The sequence below is a fragment of the Chionomys nivalis genome, chromosome 9, assembly GCF_950005125.1.
Source record: "Chionomys nivalis chromosome 9, mChiNiv1.1, whole genome shotgun sequence".
NCBI classification, from domain to species: domain Eukaryota; kingdom Metazoa; phylum Chordata; class Mammalia; order Rodentia; family Cricetidae; genus Chionomys; species Chionomys nivalis.
The window spans coordinates 44683014-44709933 of record NC_080094.1 but is presented as its reverse complement, the minus strand read 5'-3'; the positions used below and the strand labels follow the sequence as shown (position 1 = coordinate 44709933).

At 49.4% G+C, this 26920-nt stretch overlaps 1 protein-coding gene across 5 annotated transcripts in view; it reads left to right on the top strand.

The window, feature by feature from the left end:
* Positions 1-1405: 1405 nt before the first annotated feature.
* Positions 1406-26920, top strand: part of Ebf4 (EBF family member 4) — a 71919-nt gene continuing 46404 nt past the window's right edge. For 4 of the 5 annotated variants that reach the window (XR_009057713.1, XM_057780579.1, XM_057780577.1 and 1 more), the window contains exons 1-7: positions 1406-1801; positions 2259-2380; positions 13253-13409; positions 13683-13746; positions 13880-13935; positions 15446-15519; positions 16436-16504. Coding sequence is in view for 4 of the 5 variants with exons in the window: in XM_057780579.1 (XP_057636562.1) it covers positions 1496-1801; positions 2259-2380; positions 13253-13409; positions 13683-13746; positions 13880-13935; positions 15446-15519; positions 16436-16504 (848 nt within the window). In the remaining variant the exon portion in view is untranslated. Of the gene's footprint in view, positions 1802-2258; positions 2381-12202; positions 12287-13252; positions 13410-13682; positions 13747-13879; positions 13936-15445; positions 15520-16435; positions 16505-26920 lie in introns of those variants that run through there. The other variant, XM_057780581.1, reaches the window with a different exon arrangement.

Below are 26920 nucleotides of genomic sequence, written 5' to 3'. Positions count from 1 at the left end.
TACTTCCGTGAACTTCCACAAAAACAGGCGAAGGTGGGGAGAAGGGGAGGGGTTTTTAAGAATGGGAAGTTTTAGGCAGCAGTAGTGCTGGCATGTGCGATCCCTGCACTCATGCTTTCTGAGACAGGCTCTCAGAGATAGGTCTGAGAGGGCCTTCCAGTCTGCATTTCTAACAAGCTATCGATGTCACTGCTGCTGATCCAGGAGCCATACTACGAGGGGCAAGGTTTAGAGTCAGTCAAAGGGCGATTGGAAGAGAATTCATTTTCAGAGCCCTGTTTTTGATAATTCTAGCTGGGGTAAAAACTGAGACCTTAAGAAATCTGGGTGGAACTGGCAGTGTCCTTTCCTCCTCTTTCAAAGGTGACAGGTGATGAAAAATTGGACATAAAGGAGAAGAGGCAGAAGAACTCTGGGGAGACCCAAAAGTGTCCCTGGGATCCTTTCTCTGGGTCAGCATTAGGCCGGATATTAAGGGCTGACTTGGAGCATGCCCCATCCCACCCTGAGGAGGATGGAGATATGAGCGTGCAAGTAACAGCAAGGGCAAGGCTGGTCCCCCTATTCCCTCTATGCTGTTCTGAGGGAAACTTCTGGGATCTGATCCAAGGTTTGTTGATAGCCCGCAGGGCACACAGAAAAGGCTATGCCACAGAGTCAAAGGCCAGATGATTTCTGTGCAGAAATAAAATGGAATCAGAAAGAAAAGCTGGGAATAAAGGAGGTGAGCTGGGTTCTTAACCCTAAGCTTGAGTCCCACGTGTCCAACTTGCCATCATAAGTCAGGAGGTTTCTGAAAGGCGCAATGGGGAATGTAAACTTGAGTTTGGGTAATCCAATGACAGGAATAAGGATAGGAGGTGCAGGACTAATGTAGCTTAGCTGGCCTTGGGGTCCTGCCACCTACCACACACTGAGACCCTTGAGCAATAAGCCGCAGAGGTTAAACCGAGGTCAGTTCTCTGAGGGTGCTGTGAGGGCCAGTGAAAAGTCAGAAGGTACCAAATGAGCAGCAACTCCCAGACTCAAGCCTTGGCAGATGAGAGGGCGGCGCATACTAGGGGAAGGAGAACGAATCAAAAAGATGCTGGAGCTTCGTCTGGTGGCGACCCGGAGGCCGTGGTGGTTCCCAAGCGCGGTGTGATGAGCTGAACTGCTTAGACCAGGCTCCCACGCCGCGCAGCCCCCAGCCCTCTCTGTCTTCACCTTCCCCGGCCCGGGCTAGCTTGCCCGCGCTCTCCCGCCGCCTCTCTCGGGCCGTGGCCCCCAGCCCGGCTACCGACTCTCCAGGGTCCGCCCCGCCGCCGCGGCCCCAGCCCGGCCGCTCCTCCCCCGATGATGTCACGTCCCTGGCCGCCCCTCGGCCGGCCTCGCGCCCCGCCCCCGCCTCCCCTGGCCCCGAGTCCCCTGGGCCCACCCGCTTGAGACAGCCCTCCTCCTGCCGGTGCTCCCTCCCTTCGGCTCCCGCTCCCCAGGGAGCGGCGGAGGCAGCGGGATGGCCAGGGTCCGCGGCCAGGCCCCGGGGAGCGGCGGGCGGCGGCGACCGCGGCGGGGAAGCCCAGGGACCGGGCCCCGGGGGGAGTCGGCCGGTCTGCTGCTGCTCCTGCTGCAGGTGCTGCCGCCCGGGGCAGCGGCAGGCTCGGGGCGCCGGGGCACTCGGGGGCCTGGCGGCGGCTGCGTCTGCTGGCCCGGCGCCGGCCCGGCTCTTCCCCGGGACGCGCGACTGCTGCTGTTGCTGCCGCCCCGGCCGCCACCGTCGCCGCCGCCGAGCTCTACGGCCGCAGTCTCCCCCTCTCGGATGGTAATCAGCTCCCCGCGCGGGCGCCGCGGGCGGGCGGGGGGAGGCCGGGGGGGAAGGGCGGGCAGCTCGCGGGGCGCTCGTCCCCCCCCCACCTCCGACGACCGCGGCGCTGGGCAGCCGCCAGAGCGCGCCTCTGGGGCGCCTCCGTGCGAGGGTGCGGGCTCCGCTCTCAGTCTGCTCACCGGCTCTCAGGCCGCGGGGGAATCCCTCCATCTCCCCGCCCCGCGCTCCGGGAGGGGAGGGGACAGCGTCGGCGCCCGGGGACCCGCTTTCACTGAGAGAGCACCCGAGAGGCGAGCGTGCACTGAGGCTCCGGAACTCCGTGTAGCGCTGCGCTCCTGGAGGCTCCTGGTGCCGTCGGGTCGGGCTGAGCTGCGACGCCCACAGCCTCGGCAGGAAGCGATCCTTGGCAGTGGGGGGCGCCCACGAACTGCGGGTCCTTATGTTCCCCGCACAGGACACTCTGCCCCGCGGTGGGCTCCACCTGAAAGAGGAGCCGCTGCTGCCCTCCAGCCTGGGCTCCGTGCGCTCCTGGATGCAGAGCGCGGGCATCCTGGACTCCAGCACCGCGGCGCAGAGGTAAGAGCCCCACCCGACCTAGCACTCTGGTTGGACCGCTTCGTGTCGCCTTCTTCGAACGTGCCTTAGCTACTGGAGCAAGGGATGGAGGGAATCCTAACACTTGACCGTTCCGACGAAGTCTTCTGTTCACCCTGAGTCTGACTGACTTTTTTTCCTGAGAATATGAGGCGAGGTTGCTCACTAGTGTTCAGGGCTCTGAAGGAGGTGTCGCATCCGCCTGCGCACCTTGAGCCTCGACCAAAGTTACTAGCCATCTAGAGATGTCCAGTCCCTTCTTCCTGGGCAGTCTCTACCGTTCTGCTTGTCCAGTTCCGCGGCTACCCGACAAGAAAGGCAAAAAACTCTGCCTCTTTTTTTTTTCTTTTTTTTTGCTCCTCAGAGTTGGGGCATGTTGGTGTGTAGGACCAAAGATGTAGGTGGGGCTGAAGAGTGGCTAAGCAAGAGGGGCAGTTGGTCTTACTGAATTGCTTGGGTTGAGAATGGGGCCTGGACTCCTCTGTCGGGGTGTGTGTGTGAGGGTAGATCCTGAGGGAGTCGGGAAGCTCTTGGGAATTAGCAGAATCCACTCTGGTTACTTTTAAGGGGGAAGCATAGGGATTTAGGGAGGAGACCTCAGTAAGGAATGGACTCCAAGATTTGCATGGAGACTTTGAAGGCTTGTTAACCCAGTCACGCAGCAGCCATTGGAACTCGGTCTCTGTAACACTCCTTCAACCATACAATATGGACTGGAGGCTGTACATCGGATCGGGAGTTCATAGTGCCTAGCACTAGGTCGGGACTGTCCCTGCAGACAGCCAGGGCAGGGTGGGCACTGGGTCTCCGGGAAGTTTAAATAACTGCTACCCATCCTCTGAAGGACCTCAACCTGAGGTTGTCAAATCAGACCCAGGCTGGCACACCACTCTGATCCACATATCCAAACTTGTTCAGGTATCAGTTGGGGTGCACCGCACCCTCACCCAACGGTAGACTCAGTGTTTTGAGGACCAAGGGATGCAGTGTTTTTGCACAGCTGTCTCACAGCCTTCAGGGTGAGCACTGGGCTTCTTGTCGAGTGATCTCTCCAGGACAGGAAACAATATTGCCGATGAGCCAGTAAGTTTTAAGAGTGATCTAACTAGAGATTATGGAAACACAAATCACAGTTGTTTGACACGACTGCTGTGGGTATGATAATCTATTTCCCTCCCATTTTCCCCCTTAACGTTGTCTTGTTCTAATGCTTCTAACTCTGTGTGCCTCCTTTTCCGTTGGGTTTGGTTTTTCTTGAAGTTGAGGTGGTTGTGGGAAGTTACAGCGTCGAGTGTATTGGAGTGGAAGTTCCTGTTTCTTCCAGACTCTGCTCTCTGCCTGCCCAGGGCCAGCAGGTTAGATGAGAGGGAAGCAGAAGATGATATCCTGAAGGTGGGTGATGGGGCAAGAAATCTGGGGATGAGACTTCCATCACCCCCACCCCTTGCTGAGATTCTTAAGTGGTGTCTATTCTGGGTCCCAAGGCCACATAACTGAAGCCCAAAGCCTTCTGAAGTTTGAGCAGAATGTTCTTCAGGCCTGAGCTTGCTTCTCCCCATGTCTGGAAATCTCCCTTGTAGGACATAGATTGAGGGTTTTAAGCATGTGTGTGATTCTCTTCCCAGCCCCAGAGGGGAAGCTAATTCTTGGTTCTCATTTCCCTCCACAGTGCTTGTTGTTTCTCCTGTGTGTATCTTCTCCCTCAGTCAGGCCTCTCTTCTCAGGTCTTCCCACCCCAAAACATAGCCAGAAACATCTATCTCCCATCCTCCCCTTCATCTCCATTTCCTGCCTGGCTTCATTCTCCCACAAGGTTGCTCTGTGGGGACGACCTGCGCCTCCCTCACCTTTACCCATAACCACCTGAGTTCCAGAGCTTTTGGATGCCTGGTCTCAATCCCAGTGTCCCCAGATACCACTTTTAACAATTAAGCTCCCGTGCCCCATTCTCCCTGGCTCGAAGGATAACTCAAGACTCCTGGTCCTGGCCTCTGACTCACCACTTCCTCCAAACTATCTTCCTTGCCCTACTCACCAAAGCTTCATTTTCAGGGTACTTTGGGGTGGGGGTGGGGTCTCACTATGTAGCCCAGGCTATCCTTCAACTCTGCCTTAGCCTCCCAGGTGCTGGAATTACAAGTACATAGCACTACACAAGACTTCAAAGCACTTTTCTCTGATCATGTCCTTGCCCTAATTAAAGAAAAAAAAAGTGACCCACTGTGTCACAGCACCTCTCTGTCTGTGCCCTGTGCCCTCCCACCCTGCTCAGACTGGCATTAGTGCTAAGGATGCTGTTACTGGCACATCCCCATCTCCCTAATAGTTGGCATTCAAGGCTCATCACCGTCCACCCAGCTTTCTTTCTTAGCTTCTGTGTGATAATGGCCTGTGGTGTTGGAGAGTGAGCAAGGCTGCCTGACTTGCTTTCTCTTAAAACTGTCCTCAAGCCCTTAGAATCCCACCCACTGAATAGAGCCTCGGTGAGCCTTGAGGACCCAACCCCACCTGACTGTTTATGCCCTGCCTCCCTGCCCAGGGGAGCCATTCCTAATGTTAACCTAACGGTGCTTTCTAGAGGCCAGGCTCTGCTGGCCTCTGCCTATCCCTGTTTTTCTATCCCAGCTGCGGTTTTCTTGTAGGGCAAAGATGGTAGCCCATCCATCCTTCTTTCCACAGCACCCACAGGCTTAAGTACTCCGCCTAGCTGGTCCGAAAACCTTCCCTATCAGACTCTCTCTTCACCTCAGTATGTTCCAGCAATTGCCCTACATCCTTCTGCTCCCCTCTGCAATTTTACAACTTAGACGCTCCAAAAATGCCAAGACTTTAAAGAAAGTAAGTAGATGAGGGGAAAAGGTCTGGAAGGCTCGCCAAGATCAGTGAGGGAGGTCCTGCTAAGGTGAAGATTCTGAGCATGGGAGGTAGGGAAAGAACTGGAACCGAATACCCAGCTCACAGGAAGGGGAGGGGAGGCTGTGGAGAAGGCTTCCTCTCCCTGCAGGAGGCTCCCTAACAGGGACCTCTGCTCAAAGACCCCTAGCCTTTGCTGGGACTGCCCCTGACCTGACCAATAGGAATTCCTCTCTGAGACCTAGCCCCAGCCCATCCCCTCATCCTCCTCTTCAGACAAGTCTTCCTGCCTGTGGGCTTAGGACAGGGCAACGCTTCCATCCTTCTGGTGTACTTCCTGGACTGGGGAGTCTAGAGAGGCCGGAGCTACTCCTGCAGTAGTCCCAGAAACGCAGGACAGCCCATTCTACCGGCAGTCACTGCACAGGAGCAAGGCCTTAGAGAAGAAGGGCAGCTGGGGATGTCTTTCCTGTAAGCAGCTGTAGGCTAGCCTCCCTGCTAGGAAATGCTTTTGTTTGCTTTAATAATTAATAGCTGCTCCTCATCCTGGAACCTGGCTGGCAGGCAGGCCTGTGGGTGGATGGTAAGAGGGTAAGGAGAAGAAAACCCGGGGCGAGTAGTCAGTGGAACTGAAAGCGGCAGGGGAGTGCTAGAGCACATGTGTGAGGTCCCCCCCCCCCCGTAACCCCTCATCCTGCCTGCCTGCCATTTAGACATGGGTCTCTAAGTAGAATTGTGCTGAGCAGTAGAAAGGGGGACCCTGAAGCCTCCACTGACCCAAAGCTCCTCTTCAGCAGTTTCATCCACACACAGGTTCTGGGAAGCTGCCATTAGCCACCGGGCCTTCCCTCTGTGGGTACCACTGAGGTGCGTGTGTCAGTCTGTGTCGCTTTTATGTTTGATATGCATCATGGCTAGGTTCTGAGCCCATCAGGGCCTGGGCAGGGCTAGGCCAAGGGGTCTCGGCCGGAGGCAGGCACAGCATGATGGTCACTATCCGCCCTTGGGCACAGAGAATGCCTAAGAGGGAGCTTGGGTACCAACGGGATGCTTAAAGGAGGGAGGCTGTGGAAGAAAGGAACGTGGGACTTGTGTAGCCATGGCAGAGTAGGGAAGAGAAGGCTGGACCGAGCAGAACCTGAGCCAGATTGGAGACCAGCGATGAGATATGGGAGGCATACGTTTTTGTTTCTCCTATGGAGCTAGAGGGTGGTCAGCAGGGCTGCTTCCGATGCTGATGACTTCAGGCCCTGTCCCATTAACCCAGCATCTCAGACTTGAAGATGACTCAGGCTCAAGCCAAAGTGCTACTGCTCAGAACCGTGGGCTGTCAGGTAGGCCAGACTTCACTTTTGGCAGAAACCGGAAGGTAGAAGCCCCCAGGGGTGCCTTGTAAGGGATGCAGGTGGCTATTGTTAAATTGCTATTTATAGTAACTATATGATCAGGCATGAGTGGTTTGTGAGTGGAGATGGAGACTGCAACAGGGGCTCTGTCTGTTAGAGAGTTCTGGATGCCAGGAGAAGAGCCCTGGGCCATCTTGCTTAGCCTTGCAGGGGAACGTCTCCAGGGACCTTCTGGGTGGGCTCAGTCATAGCAACCAGATGCTCTGTTGCCTTACTATGCCAGCTAGAGTCCCTGTGTGTTCTGGGTGCTGCTCACCTTAGTGGCCCAGTCTATGAAGATCACGCTGTCCTTGTTCTTTTGACCTCAAAGTCCCAACTCAGTGCTCAGGAAATCTTTGCATACCAAAACTTGCTGCGAGGCAGGACTCTTCGGCCCAAGATATCTGGGCAAACTAAGTTCTTTCTGGTGTCCCAGAAAGTTTCCTTTAATCCTGGGCCTGTGTGAGAACAGAAGATGGGACATGGTGAGAAACCCTGGCGTGAAGGCTTCCAAGTCTGGGTTCTCTGGAATAGAAGTGAGTTCTCCATCACCTCACCCTGCAGAGCCGAGAGGACAGGGCTTTGACATTGTGTTTGCAACAGCCTTTCTGAGAAACTGAGGGAATGTGTTGTTTATTTTGGTTTTTCTGTTGTTTGAGACAGGGTTTCTCTGTGTAACAGTCCTAGCTGTCCGGAACAACTCTTGTAGACCAGGATGCCCTCGAAGTCACAGAGATCTATTTGCCTCTGCCTCCTGAGTGCTGGGAACTCAGAATGCAACACCACCACCTGGCTATTTTGGATTCTTACAAAAATGGCTGTGTGACTGTTTTTTTTTGTTGTTGTTGTTGTTTTTTTTTTTTTTTCGGTTTTTCGAGACAGGGTTTCTCTGTAGCTTTGGAGCCTGTCCTGGAACTAGCTCTGTAGACCAGGCTGGTCTCGAACTCACAGTGATCCGCCTGCCTCTGCCTCCCGAGTGCTGGGATTAAAGGCATGCGCCACCATCGCCCGGCTTGTGTGACTGTTTTTGTTACTCAGCAGCATTTATCTGAAAAGAGTACGTGCTGTTTCCTATGATGCTAAGAGAATGAAATATCACTAACTATGGGCTCCAGCCATATTTATATCCACCCATATTTATCATAAACCCAGAGCGGCCCTTGGGCTCCAGGGGCTAAAGTTCTGCTGACTTCCTTCATACCCAGTATTTCTGGGTGGCTGACCATTGGAACCCATGCTTACCTTCTTAGTACCCTTGGTTGGCAAAAGTCTACCTCTATTAGCATCTACTTCCTAATGCTTGAAAACTTGAAAAGGCCAGAGCTTGTTCTGCCCACAAGTACACATGGCAGCCAGGAGAACAGAAAAAAAGCAACAGTAACAACAATAACAACAACAAAACCCAGCAGTGGGAGCTGGAAAGATGGCTCAGTAGTTCAGAGTATTTGCTTCTCAATCTTGAAGACTAGAGGTTGGATCCCAGCCCCCACATCAGGCAGCTCACAAATGCCTGTAATTTTAGCTCTGAGAGAATTTATGCCTTCTTCTGGCCTCCTTGGGCACACATACACATACGTACATGCAAATACACATAAATAAATGATCTGGATGAGGAGGTGGCGGCTTAGAAGGTGGCAGTGCCTAATGCACTGCGTCCCTGACTAGGGTGGGGTAAGTCTGAAGTACTCGTCCTGTGTGTTTTCATAGTTCCCCATAGGCTGGAGCTTGGCTGCCTACAGTGGTAGCTCTCTGGGCCACCCTCTACCGCTGCAGTTCCTTGAATCAATCCAATAAGCTGTTGATATTTGGGTTTTTTATCACAGGTAGTTCTGTGCTTCTAGGAGAACGTAAACGAAGCCCTTGTTTCTCCAGAATTCAGGGGCACTATCCTCCTGTCCCTCCATCTTTCTTTCTTTTAGATAAAAAGTATGTACCAGTAGGCATTTCCCACCCTCCAGTGGTTGTCTTGGACAACTCCACTTTGGAGAGCACAAAACCAGAGACACCGGCCTTCATTTGTGTCTTTTGTTCTGAGCAGAGGGCACTCAATGCTACCTGTAGCTCCCACGTGGATGCCCAGATTGTGGCCGTGGGGATTCTCAGATCACTGGGTACTTTGTGCATTGTTCTAGTACATCTCTTTGTTTCTGTTCTTTACCTGTGGTTTGTTTTCTCATTACAAGACAGCAGCTTCTCCCAAGGGGAGAAAAGAAAAAAAACATTCCCTTCCTCCTCCCCAGCCTTCTCCCCTTGTAGCTTGCAGTCCTGTGTAACAGGTGTTGATCCCCTACTGCGGCTACAGGTGCAGGAGCAAAGAGGACAGCCAGGGAAGGGAGACACGGTCCAGCCCGCTTCTGTTTTCTTTTGCTTTCGGTTCCTCTGTACAGCACATTCCTTGTATTATTCTGTGACCTGAACATACAAAATGCTAGACTCTTTTCAGAAAGTCTTTTGCCATTGTATTCCAGTCTCCTCACGTAACTGGCCGAGGCACTACTGAGGTATACTGGAGACTTCCCAGGCAAGGAGCGGAGGATGCACCTAGCAGGAGTTCTCCCATTCTCTTGGCCAGCTTTGGTTTGATGGGGGCTAAGACTGTCATTAATATTGTTTGTGATAATGGAAATGCCCCACGGAAGCCTGTGCACCTAAGCAGGGTGAAGGGTTGGGTGCTACTCTAGGCTGCCTTGGGAAGAATAGAGCTAGGCAAAGTGAGATGCTGCCGTGGATGAGGTGGCTGGCTTAGTTTCTCTATGCCTCGCTCCCTAGCACCAGATACTGACCCACGTCCCATAGAGGACCCTGCTTTCCCCTTCCTTAATCCCTGTGCTCTCTCTCCCGAGTAATCCTGTTCATAGGGAGGGCAGGCCCAGCATAGGGAGTGTGGCCTGGCCTTAAGGAAGACTTCCAGGTTTGATTCTCAGGAGACCATCAGGAGCAGGGGATAGACAGGACTCTGGACTGATTGACATTTGTCTAGGGAAATTCAGGTCACCATCAGTTTCCTCTAAACCAAATTAGAAGCCCTGAGCCGGTAAGGGCTTTTGCACAGAAAAGGCCTATTGAGTGGCCTGGGGATTCTGTACTTTCTCAATACCCACTTCTCCTCTACCAAGGCCTTCCTGTCTACTTTCTCCCCACTGTCTGAGAGCCTCCCAGACTCAGCATAGAAATAAGGGGAAGCAGTGATGGGGTTGCTCTACAAGGCCACCCCCTTCTGTCATCTGTTTCCCTTGATGGTTCTTGAAACCATCCCTGGCCCTGGGAGCAGGAGGGTGGAGTTCAGAGTTGATGTCTCATTAGCATATTCATCCATAGTAATCAGAGACCTGCTGTGATCTAAAGCTCTCCTCGGGCTTCCCCGGCCTCTCAGCCAGGTTGAGAAGCCCACAGAGGGTGGTCAAGTCCCCACTTGAAAGGCAAGCTAGCCAGGAGGAAATGGGGAGGAATGGAGAGAGAACAGAGGACGATACCCCTGGAGAAGGGTCTTCTGGTGGGAAGGCGCCTTCCTGTCATCTTGCTCTGGAGACAAGAGGATTTATCACATCTGCCTCCTAGGTCACCCATTCCCATGGCTACTGGCTCCCAAGATGGATCCAGGAGAAAGAACAGTTCTTTTTTTTAATTTACTATACTCTGTATGAGCGAAAACATACATTTTGTGTTTGTCCCGTTTCCTGACAGCCTAGATACTATGGCCTAGTATGAAGTCAAAGAAAACAGTAAGTTGATTTTTTAAGACTTTCTTGCATTTATTTGGGGGGGGGGGGCTCACTCACATGTGCTATGTGCACTTAGAGTGGTGGGAAGACAAGTGGTGGAGTTGGTCCTCTCCGTCTACCGTGTAGCTTCCTAGGATCGAACTCAGGTTGGCAGCAAGAGCCTTCTGCCCATCGAGCTAGCTCACTGGCTCCTGATTAAATTATGTAGAAGAAAATATTAAATAGCAATGAATTTAGTAGTCATTGTCAAGGAAGCATGCCTATGTGCATCTGGGATGCTGGTGTGTGTGTGTGTGCGCGCGCCCACGCACGTGTGCATGAGTGTGTGTTCACATATGGTGCATATGTGTGGAAGTCAGTGGACAGCCTCTGCTTGTCACTCCTCATGCACCTTTTACCTTCTGTTTAAGAGAGGTCTCACTGGCCTGGGACTTCACCAAGTGACCAGCAAGCCCCAGGGATTCCCCTATCTTTGCTTCCCATTTTGCCATCTCTGGGATTACAAGCATACAACACCACGTTTGACTTTTTGTGTTGGTTCTAGGGATTCAAACTCAGGTCCTCATGCTTATAAAGCACACAGTTTACCAACTGAGCCACATCCCAGTCCTGGGCACTGGGTTTTACTAGCGCTGGCTTCCCCTGTGTAATGAGTCAAGGAAAAGAATAAGGCGGAGGCTATAGTGCTTTCAAGACCCGAGTGTGGAAGGCATGTGCTGTTATTTTTGTTATATTCTATTGGCCACATGGGCCAACAGAAACACATTATGAGAGGAACCTGCTTAGGCACATGGGTATCAAGAGGCAGAATCCTTGGGAACCATCATCTTGAAGTCTAGGGACCTAACGCATGTGGAACACTAGCCTGAGTAAACTGAAGCAGACTCCATTCTGTAGGGCGTCTTAAAGCCTTTAAAGACTCCCCTGTGGGCTGTGAATCACATTTCCCAGCAGTGTGGCCGCATCACTCTTTTCTAGGGAGAAGATAAGGAAATCTGTAAGAGCATTGCTTTGGAATGCCTGGCCTGGAGAAGAAAGTCTGGACTTTTCCTAGTGTTCATATTCCTACACAGTCTGGCAGGAACTTCCAAGCAAACTTTTTTCTCCTCGCTCTACATCCCCATGAATATGTATATGTGATGTATGTACATGGGTGCACATGCATATGTCTGCATGTGGCGGCCCGTGATTTATGTCTTCCTTGATCATTCTCCAGCTCACTCACTGAGGCAGGGTCTCTCAGTTGAGCCCAGGGCTCATCCATATGACTAGGCTAGCCAACCAGCTTGTGATGTGTACCTTCTGTCCCTGCCTTTGTAGCAATGCCATATCCACCCAGCATCTTTGTGGGTTCTGGGGCTCTGAAGTCCTCACATTTATGTGACAAGCGCACTTTAAGCACTGAGCCATCTCCCCAGCCCCGTTCCCATTATTTCCACCTCCTTTCTCTCTTTTGAGACAGAGTCTCCTGTATCTCATGCTCACCTCCAACTCACTATGTAGCCAAGGATTTGCTTCCAATCCTCCTGTCTCCACCTCCAGAGTCCTGGGATTACAGGTGTGCACCACCAGTCCTGGTTGTTTATGGCACTGGGTATTGAACCCAGGGCTTCCTTCGTGCTAGGCAGTCACTTTCCCAACTGAGAGACATCCCTCACCCAGTGTTGATCCACTGGGACTTGCCCTTACAGCTATTTCTGGGGCTCTTTGTTCTGCTCTCTTGCTTCTTCCGGTTTCTGAGTTTATACTCCCTGGGGGTGTTGGGAAAGCCACAGTACCTGTAAGTCTCTCCCATATCCCACAAAAGAATTATCCTTTGTTTTTTTTTTTTTTTTTTGCCAGGTGTGGTGGCTCATACCATAATCCCAGCACTTGGGAAGCTGAGGCAGGAAGATCACAGCAAGTTTGAGGCCAGCCTGAACTACATAGTGAGTTCCAGGCCAGCCTAGACTACAGAGACCCTATTTCAAAAACAAGACCAAACCAAAGCACCAAATAAAAAGCCAAAAAACCAAAAACAACAACAACAAAACTGAAATAATATTTTCCTCCTTTGTTTTTTTACACGATGACATATTTGGACCCTTGTTCCAACTCTCTGCCTGTGAGTTCCCTCCTCTTCCAGGCATTTAATTCCAGTGTTATGTGCTGCGTGTTACAGAGTTTAGTGCCTCACTAGAGTTTAGGGGCAGTCTGGTAAACAAGGCCTCGTTCTTCTCTTCCTTCTTGCTTCTGAGCAAGGTTTCTGATGAGCCAGGAGAAAACCTTTCATAAGGCCAAACTAGGAGATTCTCCTGTGTAGAGGCCTTGCTGTCTTGAAGCTGGAATCATGTCTTCTGCACCCAGAGAGTGTATTCCCCATCTGTAGCCATTGTCCAAGGTCTAGAATGGGCAGACAGATAGCCTGGAACCAGTTCAGTGTCCTGGTAGTCTGATGGATATCACGTCATAGGCAATGCCATAGTTTCAGTGAAACCCTAGCTGAAAGTTGAGGTTCAATGAGAAACTCATTCCAGAACCTCCTAGGTCCCCTTTGATGTCCCGAATGCCTCTGGACAGTACAATGAATTGGTTTACCGTTTATACACTTGATTTTAGAGCTAGGCCTTCCTGAATATGGGTCCCAGGGAGAAGCCTGGCAGGATGCCTTCATACAGCACCTGTGGTGTTTCTTCTCAAAGAAGCACACTGGGGTATCCTCAGCACTGGAGGCCTCCTTATGGAACGGATATGGTCCTGTCCAGGATGGAAGGACCCATCTAATTTGACCTCTTGTCTAAACTCTTGGCATGTCAGAGCCTACTCCTGGCCAGCCACCTGCCTGGCCAGAACCCCTGTGGTCTTCCTCACTGGAGGGCCCTTCCAGTGGTTTTCCAGTTCCTTTCCTCCCACAGTGGCGTGGGCCTGGCAAGAGCACATTTTGAAAAGCAGCCCCCCTCCAACCTCAGGAAGTCCAACTTCTTCCACTTCGTGCTGGCCATGTACGACCGGCAGGGGCAGCCCGTGGAGGTGGAGCGCACAGCCTTCATCGACTTCGTGGAAAAGGATCGAGTGAGAGGCTCATGGGCTGGCTGGGGCCTAGCACTGGGATGATGGGAGGGCTGCAGGGACCCTGCCGCTTACACGCACACACGTGCACACACACATGTGCACACACACGCACACACATGCACCCTGGGGAAGAGGAGTGGGAAAGCATGGGTGAATGGCTGGAAGGCAAAGAAGGACAGTGGGATTCAGTGGCAGGTACGGGTGAAGGGGGGTATGGGTGATGGAGGTTGAAGGCCCTGAGTGCTTGAACATCCTCCTGTCTTGTCCTTGCAGGAGCCTGGGACAGAGAAAACAAACAACGGGATCCATTACCGCCTTCGGCTGGTGTATAACAATGGTAAGCAGAGTCTGGGTACTAAAGCACCTTGAGACACAAGCACCCTCATCAGGGCTGGAGACGGTGTGGGTATAGTCATCCGCGGCCTCCTCACGCCCCCAGACAGCAAGTTCTTTCTACCTTCCCATCCTAGGACTTCGGACAGAGCAAGACCTCTACGTGCGTCTCATTGACTCCATGTCGAAACAGGTGAGCCAGCCTGGGGGATGTTCAGGCCCATCCTAGACTTGGTTTGAGTAAACATTCTTAACCCCTCTGTCTTTCTTGTGGCTTTACTCTCACTGCTCTCCCAGTTCCCTGCCTATGGCAAGAAGGTTGTGCTTTTTCTCTCCAGTCTGGAAAAGAAAGTATTTACAAAAAGACCCTGATTTAAGTCATATCCCTTAGCAACCCAATCTTAGGCACAAAATCAGGGGCGTGTAGTTTATTGGTGAGGAGGAAAAGGCCTCCTCGGAGGAGAGGAAAGGGATCAGGACAGCAAGAAACCCAGGAAGCAGGTGGTCTCAGGTAGAGTTCAGCCTTAGCCCAATCCACAGAGATCAGTAGAATAGAAACAGCGCTGGACGTTTTGCTTTCTCTCTCAGTCAGTTGGGACCATGCCCAAGGCAAGAGCACACAGTAGAGGCAACTCCACTGAGAGCAGTTCTCAAGAGGAAGCCAACTGCAAAGGGGGATGGGTGCTTTGGGTCAGAAAAGAGACCTGTGTGCGGCCCCAGAGCTCATCCTGTAGACACTCAGCATGGTGATGATACGCTGGTCCCAGGAAGGAGGCTTGGGACTGACCAAAGCAGCTCAGGGAAACCAACCTGATGCACTCTGAGAGGCAGCCCAAGTCTCGAGCCTTTCAGAAACATGCTGGGAGAAGGAGCTCGCCTCGTAAATGGGCCAGATTAGTGGATCTGGAATGAAGCACGGCAACTTGCACGCTGTTGTAATGGACAGGCGCTTCTAGCAGCCTCCACCAAGGCAAAACAGAATGGTTTATATCCAGAAAGCTCTCGGTCACTTTGACAGGGAAGGTGGGCCAAGCAATGGCAGTGGTTCTGGGTGGCGTGTGGGAGCCTACAGAGAAAAGAACCTACACACAGAGGAAGGCTGGCAGGCCCAGAGGCTAGAGCAGGGAGCCAGATTTACAGTTCGAGAAGCTCACTTCTTGTTCAGGACAGGGGCTGCTGGGAGACTGTGCAAGAGGGGCTCCAACAGTCCAAGGGCATCGTGCTGGTCTGAGCTGGGGAAGTGATGGGGGGGGGGAGGCAGCTCGGTGGTCTGTTAGCAGGAATTGCAAAGGGACAATACGCATGCGCAGAGGCGGAGAAGCCCACTGTAGCATAGAGCAGCCTGCACGGAAGGAGATGCTGGGAGTGGGTGAGGGTAGGAGCATAAGGCAGGGTGGGACCAGGAGCCTGTCTGCTCCACCAGCAGGGAATCTGCAGACCTGGCACCATTCTTGTCACCTAGGTGACGGTCCTATTTGAGGGTAGAAGGCTGTCCTCCACCTGAGCAGCCAGGCTTCAGGTTCCTGCTTTCCACCCCTGGACTCTTCAGATCAGGGCAAAGGACATGAGCTTTCCTGGGGTGGGACCTCTCCTGGGTCTGGGTTTGGGAGTCACCAGGGTAGACCCATAGGCTCACTGTGCTTGCCACGGGGACTTGAGAGGAACCTCCCTCCCCGCCAGCCTGCACGCTTCCTCCTCCCCAGGCTATCATCTATGAGGGACAAGACAAGAATCCTGAAATGTGCCGAGTGCTGCTCACTCATGAGATCATGTGCAGGTAAGGTGGTACCTCCAGATGTACCTTGACATTGACAAGACTGTACCTCCTTGAGCTACAGCCCAAGTCCCCTGTCAAGCATTTTTCTATTTCACAACAACCACCAGGTCCCTGGGGAAGCATGGGCAGGGGAGAGGCTCCTTGAGGCCCCATTAGCCTGGCCTGTTTATGTGACTTCTCTAAGTGTTTTTGCAAGAGAGGCCTCCTACTGCTACTGGAAACTTAACTAATAAAGCTCCAGGGAGTAGCTCTCTGGGAGGATGGGGACAGGGCTGGGTTGGGCAACACAGAGGGCTCTGGGATTTGCTTAGGGGCCTGGTGGAGGAAAGCAAGCTGCCTAGAAGTGAGAAATGCCGGGCAGCTCTTTGGTAGATAAGTTGGGGGTAGGGAGAAGGAAGCAGCCCTTAGCTCCCCCCTTTCTTTACCCTAGAGCCTAGCATTTCCTGAAGGGCTTCCCTAGATACATCAGTCCTCCAGTGCCTCAGAGACAGTTCCCAATATGTGGAAAGAAAATATGTTTAGAAACATGTTCTTGAGACAGTGACTACCCTTGGAAGAAAAGTGATTAAAATAATAATAATTTTAAAAAGCTAGAGAAGGCCTCTGGAGTGCCGGGCACAGGACACATCTGGGTCAGGACACCTCTTACAGGGGCAGGTTCACTTTGTGGTCATCGAAGAGACACTGTGGATGATCCACTGCTGATGGATTTCACAGCTAACCCCAAGGTTTCACAGCTAACCCCATTCCTAGAACTAGGCTGCCAAGGGTCCTGCCAAGACCCTTCCTGGCTTTCTCTTGTAAGAGATCCCCTTCACACAGGAATTCTACACCCAGAGCAGGACATCTGATCCCTCATTGGGCCTGGCCCCTCATACTCTTTCATCATTTCTTTCTATCTTCGTCTTTTCTTCAGCCGGTGCTGTGACCGCAAGAGCTGTGGCAACCGGAATGAGACGCCTTCAGATCCGGTCATTATCGACAGGTACCGGCTTGAGGGGGGGGACCTGGACTGAGCCACTGAGCATTCAGCAGAGGGGTGGAAGCCGAGAGATTTCCTAAGGTGCTATGTGGGTAGCTCTGAGGTCAGTGAGACTTCCCAAGGGACCAAGGAAATGCCAGTTGAGAGAAGTCCCTAGGACAAGTTTTCTGGAGCTGCAGCCCTCAACTCCTTTAGCAAAGGAACCAGAGAGGAATCAGGACGTGACAGAATGGTGAAGGACATCTAAGGAGAGACACAGAGAGTGGGGCTGCTGAGGGCCAGGTGCTGGTGCTCTGTTCTGGGAGAGCAAGTTGGCAGGGTGAAATGCTAGGAGTTTGGTTGTAGCCATACCATGCTTGGAAGGCTAACTAAGCACCCAGGTGGGAGGTTTAAAAAGAAGCTGGAAACACGATTGGAGGTCCTAAGGGAAGGATGCAGGCTGTGGATGTAAAGTGAATAAATGAGATTGGGAGATGAGTGTTGGTAGAAAACGGGAGTTCTGAGGGCTGCACCGGAGCTGTCCAGTGTTTAGATGTCATGGAGATGTAGAACCAGCAAAGGAGAATGCAGAGAAGCTGCCAGTGAGGTAAGAGTCAAATCAAGGCTGTGCTGTGTCCTGGAGGTTACATCCGAAGATGCCCCAAGGAGGAGGCAGCAGGCAACTGTAACCAGCACTGCTCAACACTGATGGTTGGCTTTAGCAGTGTCGAAGATAGCGATGACCTCAGCAGTCCTGTTTCAGTGGAGCTGAGGCGCATGGCCAAGCCCTTGCACAGCACTGGGCAGCCAGTGAAGGAACGACAAACACATGGGCACACAGAAAAGCTTGGATTGGGTGTTCTGTGCTCAGTCTCATAGAGGAGCCTCGGCATCCCAGGAGCTCAGTGTGTTTAACATACACAGTTAGATGTCATGGAGATGTAGATTGTTGCACACAGCTGAACAAGGAGGTGAGGTTATTACATACAGATAAACAGTCGGGGTTATTACATACGGCTGAACAAGGGGGTGAGGTTATTACATACAGATAAACAAGCAGTCGGGGTTGTCACATATGGCTGAACAAGGAGGTAGGTTTAGCTAACCTCAGTAGGAGCAATTTCTGCAGGAGAGCTGTCTTCAGGATGTGAACACTGGGTGGTGGGCGTGGTGGGCTTGGTGGCGGTGGGTCTGCACATACTGTCAGCACTCAGACCCAGACCCAAGGAAGGCTTTCCCTTCCCTCTCCGCCTCACCTGGGGAAGGCTTTGCCCTCCTGTGGGACTGAGCTGCTGGAGTTCTGGATGCCCATGTCAACAGTACAGTCAGGACTCAGCTTGCTCCCTAGCATGTACAAAGTGAATGGGATTGTAGAGTTCAGAAACAACTGTAGAACAACCTTGAAGGGGCCAGAGAAGCAGGCTGGAGGCGGGGGCATTGCAAGTAAGGGCAGGGAAAACTCCAGTGTGATACCTGGAGAGGCATCCAGCATGCAAGAAAGAGGAGGGAGGATTTCTGTGCTAATGTCCTGCAGCTAGTGAAAGGGGTAGGCTCTGGTACTTGGGTGGATGCTCTGGTTTGTTTGGGAACCCAGACCATTGGTCCAGCGAGGCGGTGGAGAAGACAGAGAACATGGCCTCTAAAGAGGGTTAGCGTGGGAGCTTGCCGATACTCTCTTGTGATTGCTTTCTGGTTTTGTTTTTATGATTGCTTTGTTTTCTCAGTGAAGAAGGAAGGTCAACAGCTGAGGATGAAGATGGAGAGGGAGACAGTAGGGGATGAAATGTTTGTCTAGGAGAGCGAACGGTCTGGGGGAAATCTTACATCATTGCCAAGCAGCGCTAGGGCCTGCCCGAGTTCTGTGGCCATATATTTAGTTTTGTGGCCATCTTGGACCATACAGGTAGAGCTGCAGAACAGGTGAGTGGTTGTGTGAGCCCCAGGGGAGGGGTTGCCAGTTGAGCACAGTAAAAGGTGGGGTGGTAAAACGGCGAAAGTCCTGGGCAAGATGGCCTTACAGAGCCGAAATGGGACTCAGGCGGACTGAGGGGAGAAGCACAGGAGAGGGGACGTAGGTTCAGAAGGGACTGAAGAATTGCTGGAAATGAGTGACAGGCAGGAAATCAGAAGCAAGTTGGAGAGTAGACTGCCTGTGGGTAGGAGGATTTTGTGTTGAATTTGTTAGTGACATGTGGCCAGCAATAGAGGGGAGCAATGTCAACCGGGGGAAATGCCCAAGGAATGGGTGGAGAGAGTATTGGAAGAAAAAAGCCTGAGTTGACATTGCAGTCGTCAGGGACCGTATACAGGAGCAGCACTGGGATTGTAGATTGTGATTTAGGAGCGAAAGCTCCAAGGTCTGACGCAACGAGGGTGACAGAGGGCTGGGCTGCAGCAGGCAATGGCTCCCCTGCTTCCCCTGTCTCCGTCAGTAACCGAGCAGTCGCGTCCCAGCAACTTCCGTTTCTCGTTCTCTGAGTGGCCGAGCCTAACCTCTTGTTTCTTTTTCACGGTCTGTTCATGTTTTGTGCTAAGTTTTCTCTAAGAGTTGGCGTTTCTTAGTGGTTTATCTGAAAGAAATCAGTTCTTTGCTATGAGCTGTTTGTGTTTGTTCCGTTTGGCTGTTGTCTTTGAACGGTGTTGTGATGAAGTTTGTTTGGTCTTTCATTTTTTTAAAAAAAATATTCTAGATTCTCGCTGTGTTTAGAAAGACTTTCAAATAAACATCATTTTATTTTACTCTGGAGATGCTAAGGGTGAAACCCAGGGCTTCTGTGGTACTCTCCTGCTGAGCTACACCCTCACCCCTAAGACTACTTTTAAAGTTTATCCTGTGGGACTGGCGAGATGGCTCAATGGTTGAATAGTTGTTGCTCTTGCAAGGACCTGGGTTCTGTTCCCAGCACCTACATGATGGTTACTACTATCAGTAATTCCATTTTAAGGGATCCAGCTCCTTCTTCTGACATCCTAGGGTACCAGGCACACATGTGGTATATGTCCACATACTCAGGCAAATGCTCACATAAGGGATTTATTTTTTAAAGCAAAAATGTTATGTTCTATATGATAAATACCAAAGAAAAATAAAATAAAAACCATGAAAGATGGATAGATTTGAGACCAGCCTAGGATACACAGGGCAACCCTGCCCCACAAAACAATAAACAAAAATTAAAAATCTCACTACAACCAGCTTTTTTTTTCGTACCATTGTCTAGTCCTCTCGTGGAGTTGAGTGTGACTTATTTCTAAATTGAGTTATCATGGATTATATAATCTCTAAATAATATGTTGTGTAGTTGGAGTTGTGTTTGTTGTTATTTGTTTGTTTTACTGTTGTTTTGAGACAAGGTCTGACTGTGTAGCTCTGGTTGGCCCAGAACTAGATATATAGACCAGATTGGTCTTGAACTCATAGAGATCTGCCTGCCTGTGCCTTCCAAGTACTGGGATTAAAGGCGCGTTCCACCATGCCTTGCCTCCATTTTTCTTTTTCAATTATTGGGTTTTTTCTTGTTTATGCATTTATTTCCTTATTTACCTACTTGTTATTTATTGTTTTTGAGACACCGTGTAACTCAAGCTACCACTGGACTTATGATTCTCTTGTCCTCCCTAGTACAGTACTGGGGCAATAGATGTTGACATCACAGCTCCCTGTTGGTTTTAGTAACATCTTAGGAGCTAGAGATGAGGTAACTAAAGAAAACTGCAACCATATTGTGGCAACTGTGTCTCTTTGTGGCTAGACACCCTTGACAATGAAGTGGGTCATTTCGATCACTATAGATTGATGATGATGATGATGTAGGAAAAGAATATAGGACAAGTCACTAACTTTCGCTAAATATTTTTTCAAGAGAATACTGGACATTTGAGCCTTTAGTGTTTTCTTTTTTTCTTTTTTTTAAAAGTTTTTTTATATTTATTTATTTATTATGTATACAATATTCTGTCTGTGTGTGTGTCTCCAGGCCAGAAGAGGGCACCTGACTTCATTATAGATGGTCGTGAGCCACCATGTGGTTGCTGGGAATTGAACTCAGAACCTTTGGAAGAGCAGGCAATGCTCTTAACCGCTGAGCCATCTCTCCAGCCCCGAGCCTTTGGTGTTTTCATGCAGATTTTAGAATCTACTTGTATAGATTCTCACACCAATCCACACTTGTACACACACACACGCTAAGTGTGTAGTAATATTCTTTGAGTAATATTGCAATGAATATTTGTCCATTTATGCAGCTACTTTTAATGACGTTCAGTAAAGTTGTATAATTTTCCAAGGCCACATGTACTTACTGGGTAAATAGTGTATGTACCAGATTCTGATACCACATAGACAAGGAGCTAGAGATAAGACTGTGTCTTTGTGGTTAAGCACCCTTGAAAATGTAGTTGAGTTATTGGAGCTAAGGTGCCAGAGGGCATCTTCCCACACACATGTAGTTCTCAAGGTGCCAGAGGGCATCTTCCCACACAGTGCAGTTCTCAAGGTACCAGAGGGCATCTTCCCACACACATGTAGTTCTCAAGGTGTCAGAGGGCATGTTCCCACACAGTGCAGTTCTCAAGGTGTCAGAGGGCATATTCCCACATATGTGTAGTTCTCAAGGTACCAGAGGGCATCTTCCCACACACATGCATTCACAAAGGGTCTATGTTCTCAAAAGACCTGACATCATTATAATATTACTTGTATTGTGGCTTTTTGTTTTTAATGTGTATCAGTATTTTGCTTGTGTGTACATATGTATGTGCATAACATGTGTGCCTGGTGCCAGCCAGAGGAGGTCAGAAGAGGGCTTTGGATTCCCTGGAATTCAGGTTACAGATGGTTGTGAGCTGTCGTGTGGGTGCTTGGAACAAAACCTGGGTCCTCTGCAAGAGCAACAAGAGCTCTTCTCCTCTGGGCCCTCTCTCCAGCCCTGTACTGTGCTTTTGACACCCTCCGTATGTGGGGTTTTCTAGAGGAGCATGGAAGCGAGTACTCTAAAAGGGAGATCTGGTCCACCAAGGTTTGGGAGGGAAAGGGTTACCTTCTGTAATCAGTCTGACTCTTAATTTCATAAATATGCATGAAAACGTTTTTAAAAATCCAAATGCAGAATCCACAGAACCTCCTGGCCTGCAACCTGCCTTGAGGCAGTCCACCACAATCTCTTTTGGAGTGTTTATTTTGCTTACTTTATTAAATAAACTTCTGCTTAAATTGTCTATGTCTCTTGACTGAATTCTTTTCTTCAAGAAGACAAGAACCAAGAGACCCCAGGAACAGTTTCAGGCTTTATATATAAATATAAAAGAATATATAAATCAAACAAAAATACCTGTCCTCATGAAAGAAGAAAGTGCAGGGAGTTAGGTAATAATTTTTTCAAGAAAATGTTGGCTGTTTTGGCTTGCTGTGTTCTCATGTGAATTTTAGAATCTACTAATATAAAGTTTAAGTCTTTTAGAAGGAAATGGGGGACATAGGGACAAATGAAAATAATTATGATGGAGAAGTGCAATTTTCAATCAATTTTAAAATGGAATGGTCACGGTTGACTTCACTGGGAATGTGGCATTTGAGGAAGGACTTCAAGAGATGAAGGAATGAGCCACTCAGATATACATATCTTCTCATGAAGATTTATATATTTTGTTCCTATTTTAAATTGTAACTTTAATTTTTATTATTGAGAAATTCATGCATATGTACAATAAATATGATCGTATCTACCCCGGTTTCCCTATCCCAACTCATCAACCCACCCATATTCCCATTAACATTCTCCCAACTTCATGGTTTTTGTTTTATATTTGAGACAGGATTTCTCTGTGTAGCCCTGGCTGTACTGGAACTCACTCTGGAGACCAGGCTGGCCTCAGGCTCACGGAGATCTGCCTGCCTCTGCCTCCTGAGTGCTGGAATTAAAATTGTGCACTACCACCACCACCCTGATCATGTATTTTTTTTTTTTTTTGGAACAGCTCACTAACAGCACATGTACACCAGTGTGGGAGTGTGGGGTCATTCACTGGGGCTTGGGAATCATGGGAATCACACCGATCATCGAAAAAATAATTCTCCTTCCATCAACTGTCAACAACAGTAGCTCCTCAGTAAGGAGTGGGGGCCTGGAGATTGTTTACCCCATCTCTGCTAGAATTTTGGGTGACTTGATCTTGTGCAGCTAACCAGAGCTGCTGTGGGTTTGTGATTACAGTGGCCACATCCAGTCCAAAAGACAGCATCTCACAGCATTAACCCATCTTCTGGCTCAGTAGTTCTCAGCCTTCCTGATGCCGGGACCCTTCAGTACAGTTCCACATGTTGTGGGGACCCAACCATAAAATTAGTGTTCTTCCTGCTTCGTGGCTGTAGTTTTGCTACCGTTACAAATTCTAATGTAAATATCTGTGTTTTCCAATTGTCTTTGAGGGGTCATGACCCTTGGGGTGAGAACCACTACTCTTTCTACTCTTTCTTGGTGGTAGGGTTGATACATTTAGAACTGAGAATTCGGTTTCTTATTCTCAGCTCTCTGACCAGTTTTGCCCCACTGACTAGAACCCACTGTATGAAGTAGCTTCCAGACCAAGGCTGAGATCAGCCCAGGTCTGTGGGTGTAAATAGAAATATGAGGAGGCGTTTTGACAGTCTGACCACTTAGCAAAACCATAGCAAGCTCAACCGTAGAGCCTGTGCCTACTCAGCAATGGATTTTTACAGTTTTTAAAAAATTTTTATGTGTATAGATGTTTTGCCTGCACAATACACACACACACACACACACAGAGAGAGAGAGAGAGAGAGAGAGAGAGAGAGAGAGAGAGAGAGAGAGACGGTGTGCGGAGGTCAGAAGAGGACATCAGATCTGGAACTGGAGTTATACATGATTGTAAGCCACATTGTGGATGCCAGAAACCAAACCTGGGTCTTCTGGAAGAGCAGCCGGTGCTCTTACCTGATGAATCCTCTCCAGCCTCACCCACGGACTCTTAACTAAGCATGAAATTCCCTCCTGTTGAGCCATCATGCCCACATATTATTTGTTGTATGCAACTGATTTTCATATGTGATCTTTTGCTTTAATTTGATTTACTTTCTGCGTCCATGCCATTTATTCAAACAGCTGTTTTAACTATCCAGGCCTTTTGTGTATGACTTTTCTTGCTTTATTGCATTATATAGGACTACAAGTACAGCCTTGAGTACCATAAGCACTGTAAACTGGGCATATTGGTGCACACCTTTAGTCTCAGCACTCAGGGAGCAGAGGCAGGCAGAATTCTGTGCGTTTGGGGTCAGACTGGTCTGTATAATAGTTCTAAGCCAACCTGTCCAAAAAAAAAAAAAAAAAAAACCAAGTTTTTTGTTTTGTTTTGTTTTTTCTTTTTTCTTTTTTTAGACAGCATCTCCCTATATAACCCAGGCTAGCTTCAGCCTCAAACTCCAAAGTGTTGAGTAAACACCATGCCTGGCTTGTAATGGGCATTCTTGTTGTTTTGTTTTGAAATAGTGCCTTCCTGTATAGTCCTGGCTACTTGGCATGCAGATAATATATTTAGTTAGTTAGTTATTTGATTGGTTGTCTTCTGTTTGGTGGGTGGGTTCTCCCTCCCTCCCCTCTTCACTACCCTCCCTCCTTCCTCCTATGACTCCTCATTTCTCTTTCTACTTTTTATTTTGAAACAGGGTCTCACTAAGTTTCTCAGGCTGGCCTCGGTCTCATTCTGTGTCTCATCAGGCATTGAACTTGTGATCCTCCTGCCTCCACCTTCCAAGTTCCTGGGATTACAGGTCTGGACCACTAGACCCAGCTCCGTTCTTGATTTGAAAGAAAACATTTGCAAAGTATCACTGCTACAGTGGCACACAGTTGGGAGGAGACTCGGAAGTTCAGGGTTATCTTTGGCTACATTGCAAGTTCAAGGTTACCCTGTACCACTTAATACCCTTTCTCAAAACAGCAACGTAAAAGAATGCTAACTCCAGCTACCTATCTGCTGATTAAATTCCATTGGGTTAAGAAAGGTGGTTTTCCATTTAAATCATGAATGGATGTTGAATTTATTTTTTTTAAGTATTTTTTATGGTTTATTTAACTTTATTTTATGTGCATTGGTGTGAAGGTGTCAGATCCTCTGCAACTGGGTCTTCAGACAATTGTGAGCTGCCATGTGGGTTCTGGAATTGAACCCAGGTCCTCTGGAAAGAGCAGTCAATGCTCTTAACCACTAAGCCATCTCTCCAGCCCTGGGTGTTGAATTTAAAATGTTGCTTTTCTCTGCACGTCTCGAGTTGATCATATAGCTTTTCCCCTTTAATCTGTTTACCCATTGCTGTGCTGAATTACGTTAATGGGATTTTGTGAGTTTTTTACTTGTGTGCACACATGTGGAGGTAAGAGGTCGAAGCTGATGTCTTGCTCCATCTCCTCCGCCTTACCTTTTGAGATAGTATCTCACTGAAGCTGCTGTGCGTAGATTGATTAGACAGCCTGGCCAGTGAGCTCCAGGAATCTGCCTGTCTCCATCCCCTCTACTAGGGTTACAGAAGTCTGAGACCTCTAGTCTTTTTACATGAATGCTAGGGATCAAACCCAGGTCTCATGCTTATGCTATGAGCATCCCCATTAATGTCAACGAAGTTTACTCCCACCTGGCTCATGGTGTAGAGAGCCTGTGAGGATTTTCTCTCTTAATCTGCCATGCTAGCTGCTCCGACAATCATGTTTAAGGTGCTTGCTTTTTATGTTCATCTGTGATTTGTAACTTTTTTATAATTTGCCTTTTATTGTGTGGTTTTGACCCATGATTTTCCAGCATTAAGTTATTAAGTGGGCTCTGATTTCCTTTTTATTGTCTGTTGAGTGAGTTTGGATTTGTTCTGTGAAATTTTGTTATAATTTGTCTCCAGTTTGTGTGTTTTCACTGGTCAGAAAACTCCTTAGGCCCTCTGTTTCTTTTTCTTCAAGCCCCGAGCCTCCTGCATGCCAGGGGAGTGTCTGTCACTGAGCTGCTCTCCAGGCCTCCTTTACTGTTTCAGTGAGCTGCATGGGGAGAAATCTGTGCATTGCTCCTAAGTTTTCGAATTTGTTTCTGTAAAGTTGTTCATAATGTTATTTTTATAATTTCTCTGCCTGGATGTGGTGACACACACCTTTAACCCAAGCACTCAAGAAACAGAGGCAGGTGGATCTCTGTAAGTTCAAGGTCAGCCTGGTCTACATAGGTAGTTCTGGTACAGCCAGGGCTACATAATAGAGAAACCCTGTCTATAAATAAATAAATAAATAAATTTCTGAGTTTTTAGTTGTGAACCTTTTTTTTTCTCTTTCTGTGTCCTTACTTTTTTTTTTTTTTTTTTTTTTTTTTGAGACATAGTTTCTCTGTAGCTTTGGAGCCTGTCCTGGAACTAGCGCTTGTAGGCCAGGTTGGCCTCAAACTCACAGAGATCCACCTGCCTCTGCCCCCTAAGTGCTGGGATTAAAGGCATGCGCCACCACCGCCCAGCCTGCTTATTATTTCTTGTTTATTAGTTTGAGGCAGGGTCTTGCTATGCAGCCCTGGCTCTCCTGACCCTCACTGTGTAGTACAGGCTGGCCTAAACTTGTAGCTGTCCTTCTGCCTCGCCTCATGACTGCTGGGACTGTGGAAGTACGTTGTCCCTCCCTATACTTCTGCTTAATTTTTCTTTTTATTTATTATTTCTGTGGGCTGTGTTCTCCTGGTCTTCTTGACCCCTCTGACTCCTATAATCGTCCCCTTCTTCTGCTGGGTTCTCACAAACTCTGCCCAATGTTTGGTTGTGGGTCTCAGGGATCATAGGGGCTCACAGAGACGGAAGTGGCTGTTGTAATATGAGCGGCTGGGCTGTGTCCCCGGCACCCAGCTGCCCGCATGGCTTTACCCAAAATAATTACACGGAAACTGTATTCTTTTAAACACTGCCTGGCCCATTAATTCCGGCCTCTTATTGGCTAGCTCTTACATATTGATCTAACCCATTTCTAATATTCTGTGTAGTACCACGAGCTGGCTTACCAGGAAAGATCTTAACCTGCGTCTGTCTGGAGTGGGAGAATCATGGCGACTCCCTTACTCGGCTTCTTTCTCCCAGAATTCTGTCTGTTTACTCCACCCACCTAAGGGCTGGCCTATAAATGGGCCAAGGCAGTTTCTTTATTAAATGAAAGTAACTCCTCCATCAAGTGGCAACCACAGACCTGCATGGGTCTACACTAGGTTCTCGGCATACAAACTGTGTGTTTTACTCCACTTTTGGGGTTTTTGTTGGACTGCTAATAGTGGAAGTCGGGTTGTCTCTGACTCTTTTGCTTGCTCATGGGACCTTTTTTTTTCTCCCATTAGGTTGCCTTGTCCAGCGTTGATATGAGAGTTTATGCCTAATCTTATTGCATCTTGTTAGGCCTTGGTTAGCTGATATCA